Raw genomic sequence first — 18,527 nt, forward strand, 5'->3', positions numbered from 1 at the left:
TTCAATGATTTATAACATTAGCTAACATGTAACCTGCATTAAATTACATCTTATCTTATGTTAATTAGGCAAGGACTAGTATTCGATACATCAGGATGAATCATATTTAACTAGGGTTCATTATGGTAAAATTACAGAAATTTCTTCTCACATACTATAGTAGTTAATTCATATTTTGTAATGTGTACCAGAATATTATCACCGAAATTAATTCATCTCTTTTTATATTGTCTTTTGTCGTCCTTCTAAAACATTTATCAGCTTCCCACCTTATGACACTAATACTGAGAGATAAAATAGTTTGATCGCATCTTGCTTATGCGAAAATGTTACATCTTACTTCAATTTGATATTTTCACTACCATTACTATATTGTAATAAAGGAAAGCATAAAGGATAAAAAATAAGTAATATTTCTAGAATATAAAAAGTATCTATGAAATTATTATAATAATTACAAAATTAAAAGCTAGATTTCTAGTTTTACTTTTTAATATAATTCAAAGTAAAGACATATCATTCAGTTTACCTTCGCTGAGAGTTGATCCTTGACTTCTGCAGGGTACCATCTACTAGCAGCTAAATTGGACCCTAGAGTGTAACGAATCTCATTGAATATCTCCGTTAGCTGTAAAAACATATGAATAATTAGAACGAGCAGAATAGTTCGACCTCTATATAAAAGTTAGCACTGTCCGAAATGTTTTGATACTCTAATTATACCAAACATAATCACATTACTTAAACATGAGTAAATGATTGAGGTTTTATAGACAATAAGTAAGTATTTGTAAAGTTTTATATAATATTAATGATACTATGATACTAATTTCAAGTGAATGCCACAGTAACAGAATAAATATTGAAGGATGTTAATGAATTATTAGAATTATAATTTCTTAAAATAAATGAAAAGGTAATATTGAAGTGACCTTTTACTTAATTTTTTTTAACAGTCATCATTGCTTTGCTGTCATTGAAGTTTGTGATTACGGTTTTAATAGTAAATTCAATCAATCTAACTTCCTGTCTACCTGATGTATATGAATAGGATCTGTTTAATTATGATGATATAAACCATTACAGGTTTGAAAAAGTTTTCTTATGAATACCACAGGGAAAAGGAATAAAAGTATTGTTACTCATAAATAAAATCATTGTCAGTCAAAAAAAAAAAAAAAAACTTACAGTTATTCGAAAATCTGACCAATGGATAGAGGCTAACAAACAGAATTCGTATGAACTGAGATGATATAAGGGAGAAAGATACAAGATTGTGGGAGAACAAAAAGGTTTGTAATTGAAAGGTCGAGTGGATGGTCTTCATACATGCGTGGGTGTATCGATGATTTAATATGTCTACAGCAAGAATTTCAAGAAAAGGCCTAAAGTTCACAAATGGATTACAATATAAAACTTACTACTCGTTCATTTTTCTTGTGCGACCGAGACCTACTTGGACTTCGCTCATATAATGAACCAAGACCCAAGTTGAAAAACTTGGCTGTAGTTTGGATGCAAAATTCCCATCGCTCCATTGGTTCCTTAAGACCTGAAAATAAGAAGTATAGCAGATAACAAAACGTGTTAGCATCTTGCCTCTCCAAATGCATGCTATTCTAACTGACTATTGCTAAAGCCAGTAAAAGAAGGTCAATCGGATAAGGCCTTTTCAAATATTGATATCATAATGAAAGCATCTCATGTCATAATTTCTGCCTACAAAGAATATATCTTTCATTACAAATTCAGAGTTTAATATAGTACCCTATACTATTTATAATAAAGAATGGGTAAAATCTACCTCACCTAAGTTCATTAATTTTCTTTTGTTCCTGCTACGTTAATATGATTGTTATGAACTTAATTTATATAATACCTAACTACTTGAAATAAGAACAATTCTTTCACAGCAAAGCAGAAAGAATTCACATCACACAAGGTTTCTAATCTCTACTAGAGACTGAGAAAATCTTGGCTTTTCCAGAAAAAGTCATTGGGCAATGGTCATTATACTTTCCTGACGTCTAAGTTCATGGAAACTATGCATTTAATAATACTGCGACCTATTTTGCTTAAATTCTTTATGATGTGGTCGATCACATTCAGTACTATTTTTTTTTTTATTTCATTACAACCTAGATTACGTTGATTTCAGTTCCTGCAGCTTTTCCTTGTTTTCAATTATAACCTACCAGTTACCACTTTAATCATCAATTAAAATCAATTTTTAGCATTTTCAAATCAAGTATTTAAACATGTAACATGTTTAAAAGACTTTATGTAGATTTGGTCTTTAAAACTCTGGTTTCCATAAAAAGAAAAAAAAAAACTTGCTAAGAAAGCAGAGGACATAGCATATTTAGTAAACATGGAACATAAAGGAAACTTAATTTTGATGTCATGGTTTCCTTGACATGGAAAAAATATGCATTTCACCACTTTTATTAATGCAATCACTTAAATCTTGTAGTGATCTGGCTAGTTTGATTTATATCTGAAACTAACATATTACATTATATTTCCTACAAAAATTACATTTTCTTTATATTCAATATGATTTTTTTTACCTAGAATTTCTAAAGAAAACTTACTCATTTTATTTTACCATGACTTTGCCCACTCCTCTTTATAGTAAAAGGCTGGCATTCAAAAATCAGTATGGAAAAATTGACCGTGTGGTACATTTAATATCTACATAATGCATACAGCATTTCAGAAACATTCCAAATTATAATAACAATTCCGAAAACTTTGCACAGTTTAGTGACATTCAGCATCGATGAAGGCACCACCTAGTTCTCTCAGGTGACGGACGTCATGGATTGGAATAACGGATCAATTACATCTTTGAATCATTGATTTTAACTCTTATCTGAGATAAAAAAAAAATACGTTTTTTTTTAACTAAATTTACAGTTGTGTTGAGCAGCACCATACTAGGCAAAGGGATGAAGTGTTTTCATAAGATAATATCAATAACTAAGAAATTCAAAATATTGGAAAAAATAGATGTTGGTGTTGATAAGAAGATTTTGATGGAAGAATAAAAGATAAGCTCCTCCATCATTTGAGATTAACACACCAACAGATCAAAAATACACTTAATGGCCCACGAAACTTCATCAATGACTATGCAGAAACGGGTGAACAAATTAAAACTATACACGCTCATACAAATTATTTTATGAATTGTTAATTTCTCAATGTGCTGGAGGGATTTCCATTTCAAGGTGACTCATTTAAGAGGTCAAACTTTATTACGGGAAAAGAAAGATCACAAAGCAATTTGCCTATGAAGATGGGAGGCTTGGGAGCTTGAAGACCCCTATTAGTAATAGAAAACTAAAACATCACTGGCAATTCCACATATACCAGAAGTGATGCTGCTGAATGTCATGGCCAGTCCTTCATATAGCTAACAATACAGTGAGACCTGTGTTTGTTTACAGCTTTTACATAAGAGCTTCAGTATGTGCATGGAAAAACCTGCTAAAGTATTCATGAGAAGAAATGTGTGGTAGAGGTAGTGTGTGGTAAAATCATTTACCATGGAAGAATTTAAGAGCCGGATGGTATTTAGTGCAATTTAGCATTTGCCAGTGTGATGTGGTCCAACTGCAAAACTTTGGATGACTGTAGTAACCTTTTCTAATGGTTACACCACTACTTTGCACCAGCTATCAGTTATATGAATATAGTCTAGAAGTCAACTTGGCAAAATGGAGGGAAAATTGTGGACTGCAGCCATGTTCCTTGATAGGGAGGATAACCACAAGTAATTTCTTGGCTTTAGGGAATTCTAGAGGAGAAGCGATAGCACACCTTCATGGAGATTGTAAGAATACTCTAAACAATACTGCCCAATGCAATGCAACATAGGAGGATTTTGCCGACTACGTGTAATGTCACACATAACAGAGGAGAATTAAATCATAAGAGTGATCAACCTTCAGGCTTAGAAATAAAAAGAGGACATGACCTTCAAAAATAAATATAAGGATAAACTATGGGGAGTGCCAGGAAAGACTAAGGCAGAAGTATACACCATAGTATTTTACAGTTTTGAGAGATGATATTTTAGCATTAAGAACATCATGTAGTAGCATGTCCCATATAGGGCCTTCCATACTGAAATATGTGTTAAACAGGTTATCATATATGACACGTTCAAGAAAGCTTGTAGAGTAGCCTTTTCTTCCTCATCGGTCATTCCCTTCCCATCATGTGCAACATCCTTTCAATCTTTGACTTTCATACCCAAAATAACCCAGTACCAGTCCCGAGTGTTACATATTAGAACTGGATGACCGTGAATTTAGTAGTGATATTGGTGACTCATAAACTTGCCAAGGCTGACGGCTCAATAATTTAAAGATCAATACTTTAGATCCTGATACAATGAATGTTAGTAACCTATAACTCCAATAGTCTGCATCAGGGTGCTCTAATTCTCTTGATCTACTCAACTTTAACATCAGTCTTTTAGCAAATTTTTTACATATGTAAATCCGAACAGAATTTTGAAATTCTGAAAAGACCTATAGCCCAAGTGGTTTATAACACCCTAAGTGGCGGGAAGTTGATACACACAAACAAATTTAACTAAAACCTACATCTCACAAAGTCAATACCTTTACCTTATTTAAGATATGGTTTAAACAAATAGAATATTGACAATACAAAAAGAAACCTCATCATAAGTTCAACTTCCTGGCGAATTCTTTGATAATATCTCTTGCAGCCACTTCCTACTGTCTTTGAAATTTGCATAACCAAGCATTTTATGTTATCACGATATATCAATATTTCTTGAATTATCAAAACAGTATTGTCTGTATTGGTGGGTAATGAAACATCATCATCAACATAAGTTGCAGAAAACGTATCAACATCTTATTCAACCACATCTCTTGTCTCTCACTTTAAAAATAATTAAGGAAGAATCATTGATCATTAGGTACAATTTGATACGGAGGCATCCAAACAAATACTTGAAGGAGTTGTGATTCAATAATAAACTTCACTCTAAATTGAGAAGTGGTATAACAAAAAATTATAATGAAATAGATGTATGCCTTATACAGATCGACAATTCAGTTTTTCAATGCAGTACACTAATTACTGAAATTATTGGACCAAGAGTAAATATGTCTTTGGATTCGTACAAGGCTCTCTGAAAATAACCATTAGCATATATAAAATCAATTCTCCATTGAGCTGCTGGAATCAATTTTCAAAAAATAAAATTTCAACAAAATTAAATGTAGTGGCTATCATGCTCTTTAACATTTAATGCAGTTAAGGAAAATTTCCCCAATGAAGAATGGTCCAGGATGATGTGTTTCTTTAACAAGTCCCTAGGTTTGGTAATTCTATCCAATATGACAAATTTGGAATTAATTTATATTTTTCATAACTAATACAAACCTATAGTTATTTATAGTGATGATCTTTCCGCGAAGCTGGAAGGTTAACCATTAGACTTTTAATGCGAGGTGGCAACACTACCTGAACGCTATAGCGGGAAGGGTAAGGGGTGGAGGGGGGAACCCAGCCACCTATATCAACTCCCTCATCGATGAACTACGTTACTTTTTGATTGCAGGCAGGACTTATCAGGGGATAGGTATTGGCAGGACAATTTGCAAAAATAACTACAGGTTTGTATTAGCTAGGAAAAATACATATTTCCAAATTTGTCATTTGTTCCTTCACTAACAAATCCTGCATTATTTATAAGGATGACTCACCCTCCTATCCCTGTCTTGGTCACTGACCCAGGTTTGCTCTGTACAATATTAGACTGTATCTAGAGGAAAACATTGACACCTTGCTAAATTAACACATAAATAGAGTAATAATAGCAGCCTGCACAACTTGTGTGGTTGTGAGAGATAGCATATTCCGAGTTTAAAATAGGAAGATTAATTACATAAATAGACGTTTCCGAATGCTAACCTCGCAGGAAGCATTGGGGACGTGTACAAGTATGAAAACAAACTATAGTAGGTTACACCAGGGAAATGGTTACTACCTGGAAAGGATGAGCTCAGCATGCAGAGGGACCCTTGGGACTGTTCTCCAAGGGACGGTAAGATGAAGAAAAGAAAAGAGCCAGTCATTCTTATTTATTCATTCCAGTCTTTACCCTGATAACCAATGCCCTCAACCATCAGCTCCCTGTCTAACAAGTAGCCCGAGGTATTCTTATGACACTTGTTGTGCAGCCACCACAGGACCAATAGAAAATGTATCAAGTCTCCTGTGGGTCCCGTCTTGCAGAGAGTGGGCGGTGAAGGTCGTTTGACGCTTCTACATGCCTGCCTGTAAGCCCCTGACATTGTGTGCTCTAGGTTGCCGAGCTGGAGGAGGGTCAGGATTCAGAGCTGAGTCTATGACTGTACGAATCCAGGAAGAGATGGTGTTCTTGGTAAACCTCCTCTTAATTCTACCTGTGCTGACAAACAGGGCTGCCAGCCGAGGACGAGTTGCTGCAGTGTGTTTAAGATAATAGCTCAAACTCCTCACTGGGCATAGTAACAGCTGATCTGGGTCATTGGTTACAGAACGTAGACTCTTAATCTGAAAGGGCCCGAATCTAGGGTCCAGTAACCCCTGATTTTGAGTCTTTGGCACAAACTGAGCGACGGAGCCGAGTGTCATCTCCCCCTATCCCCTTGAATGGTCGATGTTAATGAGAGACCATGAAGTTCGCTAACTCTCTTTGCGGAGGCTAAAGAGAGTAGGAACGGCGTCTTCAAAGTGGAGTAACGTTCTGATGCCTGGCATAACATTTCGTATTGAGGGCATTTTAAGGACCGCAGGATGCAAACCCTGTTCCAAAGATGTGGTTTTATCTCCGACTAGGGGCAAGTGATCTCATAACTCGGTATGAGGAGAGAAAGCTCCAAGGAAAAGGAAAGGTCTACTCCTTTCAGTATAAAGGCTAGGCTTAAGGCTGAGCAATAGCCTTTCACCGCCGAGACCGAGGAGTTTTTCCTCCTGAAGGCAGACAAGAAACTACGCCATTACAGTATTGGTATAAGGGCATCAAGGGGAGAAATAATCCTTCCACGACACCAACCACAGAAGACTATCCACTTTGTCTGGTAAAACGAGGCTGAAGATCTTCGCAAGTATCCAGACATCCTTCTTGCAAATTGTTGTGAAAATCCTCTCTGAGAGAAGAGATACTGGATAGTCTCCAAGTGTGAAGCCATAGATATGGGACGGTCTTGTGGAAGATGTTCACATGTGGTTGTTTGAGTAGATCTTGTCATGGAGGTAGTTCTCTTGGAAGATCTATCAAAAGTTGCCGAAGGTCTGGAAATCATCCTGCATGATGCCATAGCGGGGCTACGGGTGTCATCAGTACGTTGTTGTATGCTCTGGTTTTGTTGAGCAGCCTTCTCATCAGACAGAACTGGGGAAAGGCGTACACATTAATGTTGTCCCACCATTGTTAGAATGCCTCTTGCCATAGAGCTTGATGATTGGGGACTAGAGAGCAGTATAGTGGGATCCTGAAGTTCAGGGACATTGCAAACAGGTCTACAGTTGAGGAACCCAACAAAGTCTGGACTTTTTTGGCTATCAGAGGATTTAAAGACTATTCAGAGACCACTAACTGAGTAGCCCTCCTCAAGTTGTCTGCAAGCACATTCCTCTTGCCGGGAATGAGGTGAGCTGATAGGGTCATTGAATGTTTTTTCTGGCCATCTTAGCCTCACTACTGCTAGATGGCATAGGGGCTGTGGAAAGGTACCACTTTGTTTGTTTATTTAAGCCATCACCGTAGTGTTGTCGCTCATCAGTAGTACAGAGTGACCTGGCCACACCAGTTGGAACTACTGAAGAGCTAGAAAGGCTGCTTTCATCTCTATGAGATTTATGCACTGGTACCTTTTGGACTCTGACCAAAGGCCTGAGACTGTGCTGCAGCACGTGCCCCCCACCCCCCCATTCCTTCTTTTGATGCGTCTGTGTGGAGCATCAAGTACACAGGAGGGACGAGAAGGTTTAGTCCTTTGAGGAAGTTCTTCTCTGCCACCCACCACTGAAGATCCGTCACTTGATCCTGACCTATAAGGCCTAAGGTGTCCAGGGAGCCAAAGTGCTGGTTCCATACAGACTTCTGCTGCCATTGTACTGAGGTGCCCATTGGGAACGACGAATCAGGGATGTTGCGTAACCTAGTAGGCACAACCATTGTCGGGCTAGAAGATCTTCCCCTCTGAGGAAGGGCCTTGCCACTTCTCTCAGCCTGTGTACTCTGTCGTCTCATGAAAAGACTTTTTGGAGGTTGGTGTCTGTAGTCATACCGAGGTAAACCAGTCTCAGAGGGGAGCAGTAATGACTTCGTGAGATTTATAATGATCCCCAGATCCAGGCAAAACTCGAGAAGCAAGTCTTGGTGATGAAGAAAGGTCATCGTCGAGTCTGCTAGAATCAGCCAAGGTCATCGTCGAGTCTGCTAGAATCAGCCAAGGTCATCGTCGAGTCTGCTAGAATCAGGCATTCGTCGAGGTATCTTGAGAGACGAATGCCGTTCTTGTAAGCCCACGATAACACTAGGTTAACACCCTCGTGATGAATTTGAGGAGCTGTTGCAAGACCGAAACAGAGGACTTTGAACTGTTAGTGACATCTGTTCTCATGTATGAATCTGAGATACTTACTTAAAGATGGATGGACTGGGATCTGGAAGTATGCATCTTGGAGATTCAGCGTGCACATGCAGTCCTTTGGTATTAGTGCCTGGATGACCGTGTCTACCGTCTCCACCCTGAAAGGAGTTAGTAGAATAAACTTGATCAGGGGCGAGAGATTGATAACTGGTCTCCAGCCTTCAGATGCTTTTTTCACAAGAAAGAGTCAACTGTAGAAGCCTGAAGACTGGTCGAGGACCTCTTAGAGAGCGCTCTTCTGCAGCATGGTCTGGACTTTGGCCCAGAAGGCCAGTTCCTTTACAGATCCCTTCGTATAGGAGCTCAATGGAATTGGATTCCGAGTCAGTGGAGGGAGAGATTGTGTGAATGGGACGCGAAACCCTACACTAATCACTGCAATCGTCCAGGGATCTGGCCCGTGGACCTGCCAACTCTACCAGAGACGTTGCAGGCATCCCCCACCAGTGGACTTGTGAGAGGATTGCCCTCCCTAGTGGGAGCGATTGCCTCAGCCAATCCCTCTAGTACCTCTTTTTCCTCTGAATGTTTTGGGACCCTTCTGGTCTCTAGGTGGAGAGGGTTACTTAGACATCTTGTTGGTAGGTCCTGAAGACCTAGATGTCGAGGGATTCCATGGATTGGGCTGATCTCTAGGAGGATGAGGAGCCATCTTACAAGGACGAGACATCATGGCCCTATGGAGGAGCGAATCCTTGGAGGATTTTCTCCAATCATCAGCGGTCCTCTCTTATTCCTCTGGGTCGGGGAAAGCAGATCCCTTAAGTGTCAAGTTCCTAAGGTGCGCCACTTCCGCTTCAGGCACCCGACGGTAGAATCTCCCAATCACAGTATCTCTTCTCTTTAGAATAGTATTTGCTCACAGCTTGACCACCTGGTGGTAAAGAAATTCCATGGTCCAGGTACCAGAAAGAGGAAAAACTCCAGGGACCTCCCTGCAGACTCCCTGAAATAAATCCTCGGATCTTACAATGTGACCCAATGACCCCAGCCATAGGTCTGCACAAAAAGACCCCTAGTAAGGGATTCTACGGTTAAGGCTGGAAGGGGCTCATTCTTAATCTCGTAGGTCTATGGAGCTCCCAGGAGCAACTCATGCACATCAACTGTCTGGAGTTATTAGTAGTATGTAATGTCCTTATTTAAGCGGAGCAGAGAGTAATAAGGAAGTACGTAGCAGGTCATTTAGACAATGCTACTGCCCTAGCTTACATCCGAAAGCATGGGGGGGAATGAAGTCGGAGTATCTATTCCAACTAGGGAAACAAAAGCTGCAGTGGATAGCAGTAAAGATTGTGCGTTTAGATCCCCATTTTTTTCAGGAAAAATTTAATGTCTTGCTCATAAGCTAAACAGGAGTCAGATGCTACATAAAAATGGTCTTTCAACCCTGGAGTGTCAAGATATATGTCCTGGAAGAGTGCAAGGTTAACTGAATGAAAACATTAGTTGTCGTAACACTTTGAGGAGATTCGTCCGACTTACTTTAAAAATCCTATGCTCACACACACACACACACACACACACACACATATATATATATATATATATATATATATATATATGTATATATATATATATATGTAAATATATATATATATACATATATATATATATATATATATATATAGAGAGAGAGAGAGAGAGAGAGAGAGAGAGAGAGAGAGAGAGAGAGAGAGAGAGAGAGAGAGAGTGTCTGAATCTCAGAATAACCTTTTTATTTTATATTATTATTTAAAGCCCTGTGAATGCACAACCGTCGACATACCCGAAGTTACAGGTCGGTAAGAAAAAAGAAAAAACTTACAGATAGGAAAATACAGAATATTCCCTATTCCCCCTAAAGATATTCAGTAAATAATACGAGGAGAAAACAAGAGATCTCAAAATTGCGGGGGACTACTTAAATCTAAGGTATTGTTTATACTTTTTTCCGAAGCTCAGCCTCATTTTGGACAGCCAAGGAATATTTTGGTGGCTAGTCTAATCTTAATTAGAGGTCGTCCAGTTGGCACTTCCAATTCATGTTCTGATCAGACATAAATTCTGTATAATAAAATAACGTGATAAATTGAGGTACTTCTTACCTGAACAACTTTGTCGGATATGGTTTGGGATTACAGTATTATTGAACGAATATACCATAGAAGTTATATGAATCGTCAACATTATGAAATAAACTTTTAAAAACAAAAGAAATTGACAAAAATATTAAAACAATTTTATACTGAAACAGCTACGTTTTATAGTTTCTTACTTCACATTAATTTCATGTAACCAAACTACTTTATGGCCGTTAACACAAAGTATCTTACACTAAGACATATAACCTACAGATTTTGAAAATAACCTTTTTTATTATGCCTTTAGATTACAGACATGTTAATCTTAACAAGAAAACCAGGAGCTAACAAATAGATCAACCACTAGAGCCAAAGCCCCATTTAAATAAATGTAGCATTGGGAAATAATAGAAGAGAAGAGACTAAAATATTCACATACCTGTGAATTCTCGATGAAAGAGATCCAGAACTCTCTTGTTCTCTTCTGATAGATATGGCATATACGCCGTCACGAAGCTAAACACCATGTAACTATTTAACAAGCTGTAAAAAAAATATATATAGTCAGTTCATTGACGAGTAAACAAAACATATTGAGTCAATCGAACACCTTTCAACGTATTACGAGATAAATACGATGCTTTACCATATCTTTTTATAATCTGTAAAACTCAACTACGCCATTCACTCCATTCAAAGTATACTTTACTATACGAGACACTTCCCTTTCTAAAACATTGCTACATAACACTTAATGTTTTATGCATACGTAAGAGAGGATAAAAGTTGTAATAGGCAATACCGTACTATAGTTATATCTGTGGACAGCTCAAAATTACCCTGAGTTAGCAGTTATTATAGTACACAATAAAAGTTTAGAAGTTTAGTTGAAATATTTGTTTGTAATTCCAGCAATTAGGTTACCAACAAGAAAGCGGATGAACTACTAAGTAATTCTACCATAAACTAAGTAAATGGTTAGCCTTATGGAATCATCGTTCCATGCCAATAGTAATTGTTTCCCCTACATGACCAATTATTAATTTCTTTATTTACTGGATGACTTTCACCTAATTTATAAATATCACGCTCACGCTTTTCCGTATTCAAACTTTAAAGTCTTTATTCTGCAATGTAATATATCTAAGATAATGACGGATTAAGTACAGCTGTACAATTATGAATGAATATTAATCTTTATGAATGCTACATTATTCTCCTTGCCTAATACTAGTTAAAATATATAACAACTTGACCTAGCTAGAAGGCAAATTATGAAGGATATTTAATTTGGAAATCCTTGACAATCATTATATAAAACCAGGTTGTCCCATCTCTTTCCGATGATCTTAATCTTATTAAGTCATAACCTAATTATGACTGCCATATATATATATATATATATATATATATATATATATATATTGAGCATTCAGTTAAGGAGAAATATGTAAAAGCCTAACAAATTGGAATTTTACTGAGTATAGGTATTCATGCATAATAAAGAAATACGCTTGACTTCATCATCTTGTAATGTATGTGTCAATTCAAGTTCCATACTAAATACTTCAAAAACCAAAATTGGTTATCTTAACTAAACAAAAAAGTTCATAAAACCAACCTTCTTGTAATATCAAAACAATATCAAATACAAATGTGAATTATCCTTCAGGACTCTATACTAGGTTTCTGAGACCCGTTAATCTTTCCACATAGAAACAACGTTAGCCCTGGTCATTGCTCGGATGGGTGACTGCTGCTGCTAAAAGCTACTGACAGTTAGTACTAGAAGTCCTCAGACCATGGACCTTAGGAGTATTGAGTAAGCTGATATGGATCACGGTGAGGTTCAGGGACACCAAGGGAAGAATGAATTTTCGTATAGTTCATTAAATAATTTCATACTAATGTTTAGTGACAAAGCGTTTTCGTAGAAAATAGTAGAAAAGTAATTACAACTTATAAATTCTAATGAGCAGATTGTATGCTCCGTGATTTCATCAATTATCAGAGCTACCCGGAAAACAAAAAAATTAAACCTCGTATTCAAACGTTCTTTTCAAATAAATCGGAAATCAACGAAATACAAAGGACATAATTATTCTCCCCTAATATTTATGAGTCGCCGAAGAGAACGAGACATTTGGCATATCATTAAACTTTATTGTGCTTTAATATGTTGAAAGTCTGGCTATATAATATATGCTCTATTTTGTTTCACATAAATTCTATCTTAGGTGCAATACCTACATAGACATCTTCAGTCATGAGTATAACATGACGTTAATATTATTATCGGAGCTATTAAAACACATAGGTGTGTGTAAGCGTTTTTCATTACAATTGTTATAGGAGAAATTAATTTGATAATCTATGATAAAATTTAAAGCAGCTATTTTTTCAATATTGATTATACAAAAGGTTTTCAAACAACAAATGTTCAATAAAAAATCTTTCTATTCCAGAGTTTCTACACCGTTCTCAAGATTACTTGATACCTGGTTCAAGATGTCACTATTTGTCCCATGGGTATATGTTGTATTGGGATGTTTAATTAAAAAAAAGCCTCGTAGAGGTAAATATTATGTTTCATTTGTGATTGTTTATTTTCTTTGATCGACTTAAATGAGTTTAGTTTTGAAAGAAAATGATAAGATAACACCAAAGAGATAATTAATATAGTTCAAACCATTGATGAAGGTATTAACAAAATCTGAGAACTCGATTATGTCACGAAAACACTGCACCAGTTTTAATAACCGATATATAGCTACTGGGAATTGGGCTAAAAATATCCTCAAATCCTAAGCAAGACACTGGAGTAAAACTGGTGGAAGTGGTATCACAAGTGTAATGTAATGGTACAACTACTTTACTTAAAATTCACATTGACAAGAAAAAGGCATATAAGAATATAATTTTCAGTTTGCACAGTCCAAGGTAACATTCATAATACTGTATCCCAAAGAAAGAGCTTAAGGTGTTTAATCAAGGTTTCCATTTACATGTCATTTAAACACACATGGTAAATAGTTCAGCTCATTGTGAGAGCGATACTGGCAAACAATAATATTCCACACTAAGGAAATGTGCAAATAAGAATCTTCATGGCAAGCTCTTTTTCATTTAAAATGGAGTATATCTTTTCGAGTTACGCTTGACTATAGAACACAAAACATTGGAATTATACGAGATTTTCTCAAAGATGTACAATGGTTTCTTTCTATTTTTTTTTTTTTTTTTTTGTAGGCAACAATATTAGGCGATGGGACTGGGGAAGTCATTCAGAATCACTTTGTATTTTGAAATTGTTTTCTATTTAATGAAAACAACGTGTACATGTTATCTTACTTTTAAAAAAATCTTGGCTGATGCATTGTACTTAGGTAACTATAAAATGTGCTCTGGTACTTGAGAAAGCAAATGGAAATGGCGAAAAGTATTTGCGTAATTACAATGATACCCTTATAAACCACCGAATTTAGTTATTTTTCAAAATATCTTAATAAGGGTTAGTGTGCGAGATGTCAGTAACATCATGCAAATGGGTAGTATATAGCCTATTCCATTATTATTCACAAGAAAAAAAAATCGAAGACTTAGATATTGGGTTAGCCAATTAAATAACATTATCAGAATTACTAATATTAAAATTGATATCATTATTCTAATCATCAATATTATAATAATCATCCAAATATATATATTGCTGTTTTATTACAATGTTTAAGATATAAAACCGGAGGCACAGTAATTATAGAACAATTAATAAATCTTGGTGACCTTTTAAATTTACATACTGTACATAGCTCGCAGTCATACATAGATTTCATAATTGTTTATACAAATTCACTAAATGCTTTTCTGACTCAGTTTCAGTAACTGCAGCCATGATTAATTTAGGAACTCCTAAGTTTAGAGAAACCTAATTCGACGTCCAGTCCGAATATCAATCAAGTGAGGAATGAAAATACAAAAATAATATGAGATTATATACTGAGGGTAATAATTTCGTTAGCAGGAACTGATTCTGTCAAATCAAAATTATATATTTTCTTTTTCAACCAGAATGGAATGAAAGATAAAATACGAGAGAATACGCCCAATTTATGTTTTCCCACTTGATTGATATATATTTACCTAATGTTCAACAGTTTCTGTATCTTTCCTTTTCTGAGAAATTACGCTAAAAACATTAAATCAGATTTCAATTTAAAAGTTCAATAATTCCTTACAGTCAAATATACACGAAATCTTATGAGAAATGATTCAGTATGACTTCGTATGTTTAGAAGTTACTACTGTGCTCAAATTTGAATAGTATCAGAAACTATGACTCCATAGGCTAATCATTTTCCCATTACTTTCTTCTACATACTGTATGTCTATAACCATATGAAATGTGTGGGTAGTTCTTAAATTATTTCACAAATAGCATATTCCAAAAAATCATGTCAGTATAACACAAAAAGGAAAGTATACTTTTATAAGTTATAAAATCACACCATAGTATCTTTATTTGATAGGTTAAATATAAACTTACTATAATTACCTTCTATCTGTCGAAGAAATTATTTTTGAGATATCACTAAAATATTCTCTAGAGACAACAAGTACGTGCGATCTGTGGTCTAATTTGCTGTGGGGAAATATATGTCGTAGCAAGTCCAACCAAGGAACCTGTAAATATGAGATTAAATTAACACCGAAAGTATATAAGAAAATATTTCAGACATAATACTCATAATCATGGTCACTGGAAATTTTAAAGTTTCTAGTTATCTCTAAGATTTTCTACTATTAGGTCTTAATGAAAATATAGTTTCTAGAAGCATGAATAAAATGAGCTAATTAATCTACGTAATAATAAACTCCTACAGCTGTTTCAGTGATGTGCTCTGGCATTACTGGTCCATTCTGGTAATGTAACCAAATTGAATTTAGGTAATCTTCAAACACCAAATAAGGGGACCTATGAAAAATTGCAACCGCATATCTGTTTGCAAGAAAAAAAAATATTTGTCTCATAAATACAGGTGGGGGAACATATCTGAAGGTTCGATTAGAAACATGTCCCATTTAACATATCGTACACAAGTTTTAATTTTCAAACTAACCTGGTGAGGAAGCATATGTGTTTTGTACCATATTCTTATAAAAAAAAACTCTATATGGTATATAGTTCAATCAAAGTCACCATAATGTATCTAAACAGTGTTTGTGTACACTACAAGACATGATGAGATATTTTCTTAATCATATGGACATACAAATAATAACCTTTAGTTTGCACAGTAATTTTAGTATTCAGATTCTTCATGCAAACATTATCTACAACTTGAATGGTTTAAGTTTTAATTACATCTGGATAAATGCTGAACTATTAGTCAGATAAAGATTTAATATATAAAGACTCTACAAGACTGTAGTTGCAGTGCATGAAGATGATTGACATACATCGCCAATTCATCAAAGCATAGAAAATTGGGAATTGGAACCATCATTTAAATTCAGATGAAGTCATGCTATCTTACTTGGCTGCGGCATGATGCAGCCTATATACAAGATATGCTATACTTATTTGAAACAAAAACTTCCACTTGCAGAGCAGCATCCCACTCTATAGGCAGCCTCCATGTCTGGGCACCATGTCATCTGTAGAAATGATTACTACTGGGCTTGAATTTTATCAGAGCTGATCATAGCATAAACACTCATGAGAACCATGAAGACTAAAGGTAGTCGTACAAGAGGTTGTGGAATGTCTGAGGTTCAGCATGCACAGTGCCTTCTTTCCATGCCAGCCAGTTTTGATATCAATAAAGCTATGCAGAAACTAACAAGCCTGGCTTGAGAGACCAGTGAGCACTTTGTTGCAACTTTGAGATGGCAAACAATACCAGTCGTAACTTGGCAAATATTTTTTACACGATTTTGAAATCTAAGAAAAGGAGCAATGCACTTGAGTATACATTCAAGAAGGAAAGGGCTATTTCAATGAACATGAAATTTCAGGCCACTATTTATAGGGAGTCTGTTAGTGTAAACCTTCATCTCTTCCAACAGTTGCTGAAAACACTGCACACATTTACAGGCATGATCTCTGCAACTAACATCCTCTCTCTTGGAGCCATCTGGACTACCAAGAGTAGTCAAGAAACCAGCTCTAGCTGATACCATATAGACTGAAAGACAGGGGAATAAAATAACAGCACCGTCCTTGATGGTGGGTACCTTCTTTACAGGCTGCCAGGTACAACAATCGTCTCCATCCGTAAGATATACGTTGGTTACGTTAAAATACTATTTAACCTAGTAAAATCGTAGCCCTCCTGAAAGCACTCAAAGTTAGAGCATTTCAGATAAACGATTATCATGATTGAATACTTGACCTTATAAAACCAAAGTGTAACATACATTGATGATACATTCATACGACCTTAAAATTATCAAACACTTAAGGAACTTGTATTTATTCTTCGAGAATACCGAGTATTTTTTTTTGGGGGGGGGGGGCTTTGATGTGCATTCTCTCTTATATTTTCTTTGAAATAATTTTAAGAATAAAGGAAAATTATTCCTAACTTCTGTATAATACAAGTCAACCTGTGATGGAAGATGACTGAATACTAGGAAATTGAATCCTACAAAAGATGGAAATTTGAAAAGAAATGGAAAAAGACTTGATTATTAAGCCAGTGAATAACAATGAGCAAAAGGACAACTTGCTTTAAGAGTTTATCAAAACTCGGACTACAAAAAAAAAACATTACATATAATACCAAATATAATCTTTTTTTTGCAACACAAACTATTTCTTAAAAGCTTTAGCTACCTAGTTTTAGTGGCATCCTTGTCAATGAAGAATATATCAAAATCCAAATTGAAAAAAAAAAAAAACAGGGAAAATTTACATATTTAGTGGATAAATTCGAGCCTCTTAAGATACCATAACTCTTTAAAAGTATTCACGATACCATAGAGACCAACGTTTGCTCTTCCACTAATATACAGATCGACATGACCGAATAACGTGACCAAATATCTAGTAGGTCTATTAACCTGACCATCCTGGCTATCATAAATTCATTTTTATTAATGGTGAACTTTTCCATAACCTTTAACACACACATAGAATTATCAGATTACCATAGGGTACACCAGAGAAACAGCTGTTAGTTAAAAGCTTATTAAAACACACACATACACACACACACACACACACACACACATATATATATATATATATATATATATATATATATATATATGTGTGTGTGTGTGTGTGTAAATATACACACAAACTATAGTATACACACATATATATACATATATATACAGTATATATATATATATATATATATATATATTATATATATATATACACACACACACACATATATATATATATATATATATATACAGTATATATGTATATATATATATATATATTTATATATATACATATATATATATATATATATATATATATATATATATATATATATATATATATATATATTGTGTGTGTATAGCCGTAATAAACGTTAAGTACTAAAACACCATTAAATCATTATACCTTAAGATGAACCAATTAAGGCCTGTACTGTGTATAATGTGTAAAAGAAGAGAAAAAAAGATACTTACAGTCATTGCAATCTGTGACAGCTCGCCTATAGAAATAAGGTGGTTGGACTGCAAAGGATCATTCATGACAGACTCGGGAGGAGTAATCTCTGCTATTCGACTCTCGTAGTGAAACAGATGATTGGCA

The 18,527-nt window shown here is 35.3% G+C and overlaps 1 protein-coding gene across 4 annotated transcripts in view; it reads right to left on the reverse strand.

The window, feature by feature from the left end:
• LOC137616569 (endothelin-converting enzyme 1-like) overlaps positions 1–18,527 on the reverse strand; it is a 203,836-nt gene that overhangs the window by 33,855 nt on the left and 151,454 nt on the right. For all 4 annotated transcript variants that reach the window (XM_068346447.1, XM_068346446.1, XM_068346448.1 and 1 more), the window contains 5 exons: positions 18,401–18,527; positions 15,306–15,433; positions 11,193–11,296; positions 1,422–1,552; positions 530–628 (listed from right to left, as the gene is read on the reverse strand). The exon at positions 18,401–18,527 is cut by the window's right edge and continues 77 nt beyond it. In XM_068346447.1, coding sequence (XP_068202548.1) covers positions 530–628; positions 1,422–1,552; positions 11,193–11,296; positions 15,306–15,433; positions 18,401–18,527 — 589 coding nt within the window. The remainder of the gene's footprint in view (positions 1–529; positions 629–1,421; positions 1,553–11,192; positions 11,297–15,305; positions 15,434–18,400) is intronic.

This window comes from Palaemon carinicauda, chromosome 22, assembly GCF_036898095.1.
Source record: "Palaemon carinicauda isolate YSFRI2023 chromosome 22, ASM3689809v2, whole genome shotgun sequence".
In the NCBI taxonomy this organism is placed as follows: domain Eukaryota; kingdom Metazoa; phylum Arthropoda; class Malacostraca; order Decapoda; family Palaemonidae; genus Palaemon; species Palaemon carinicauda.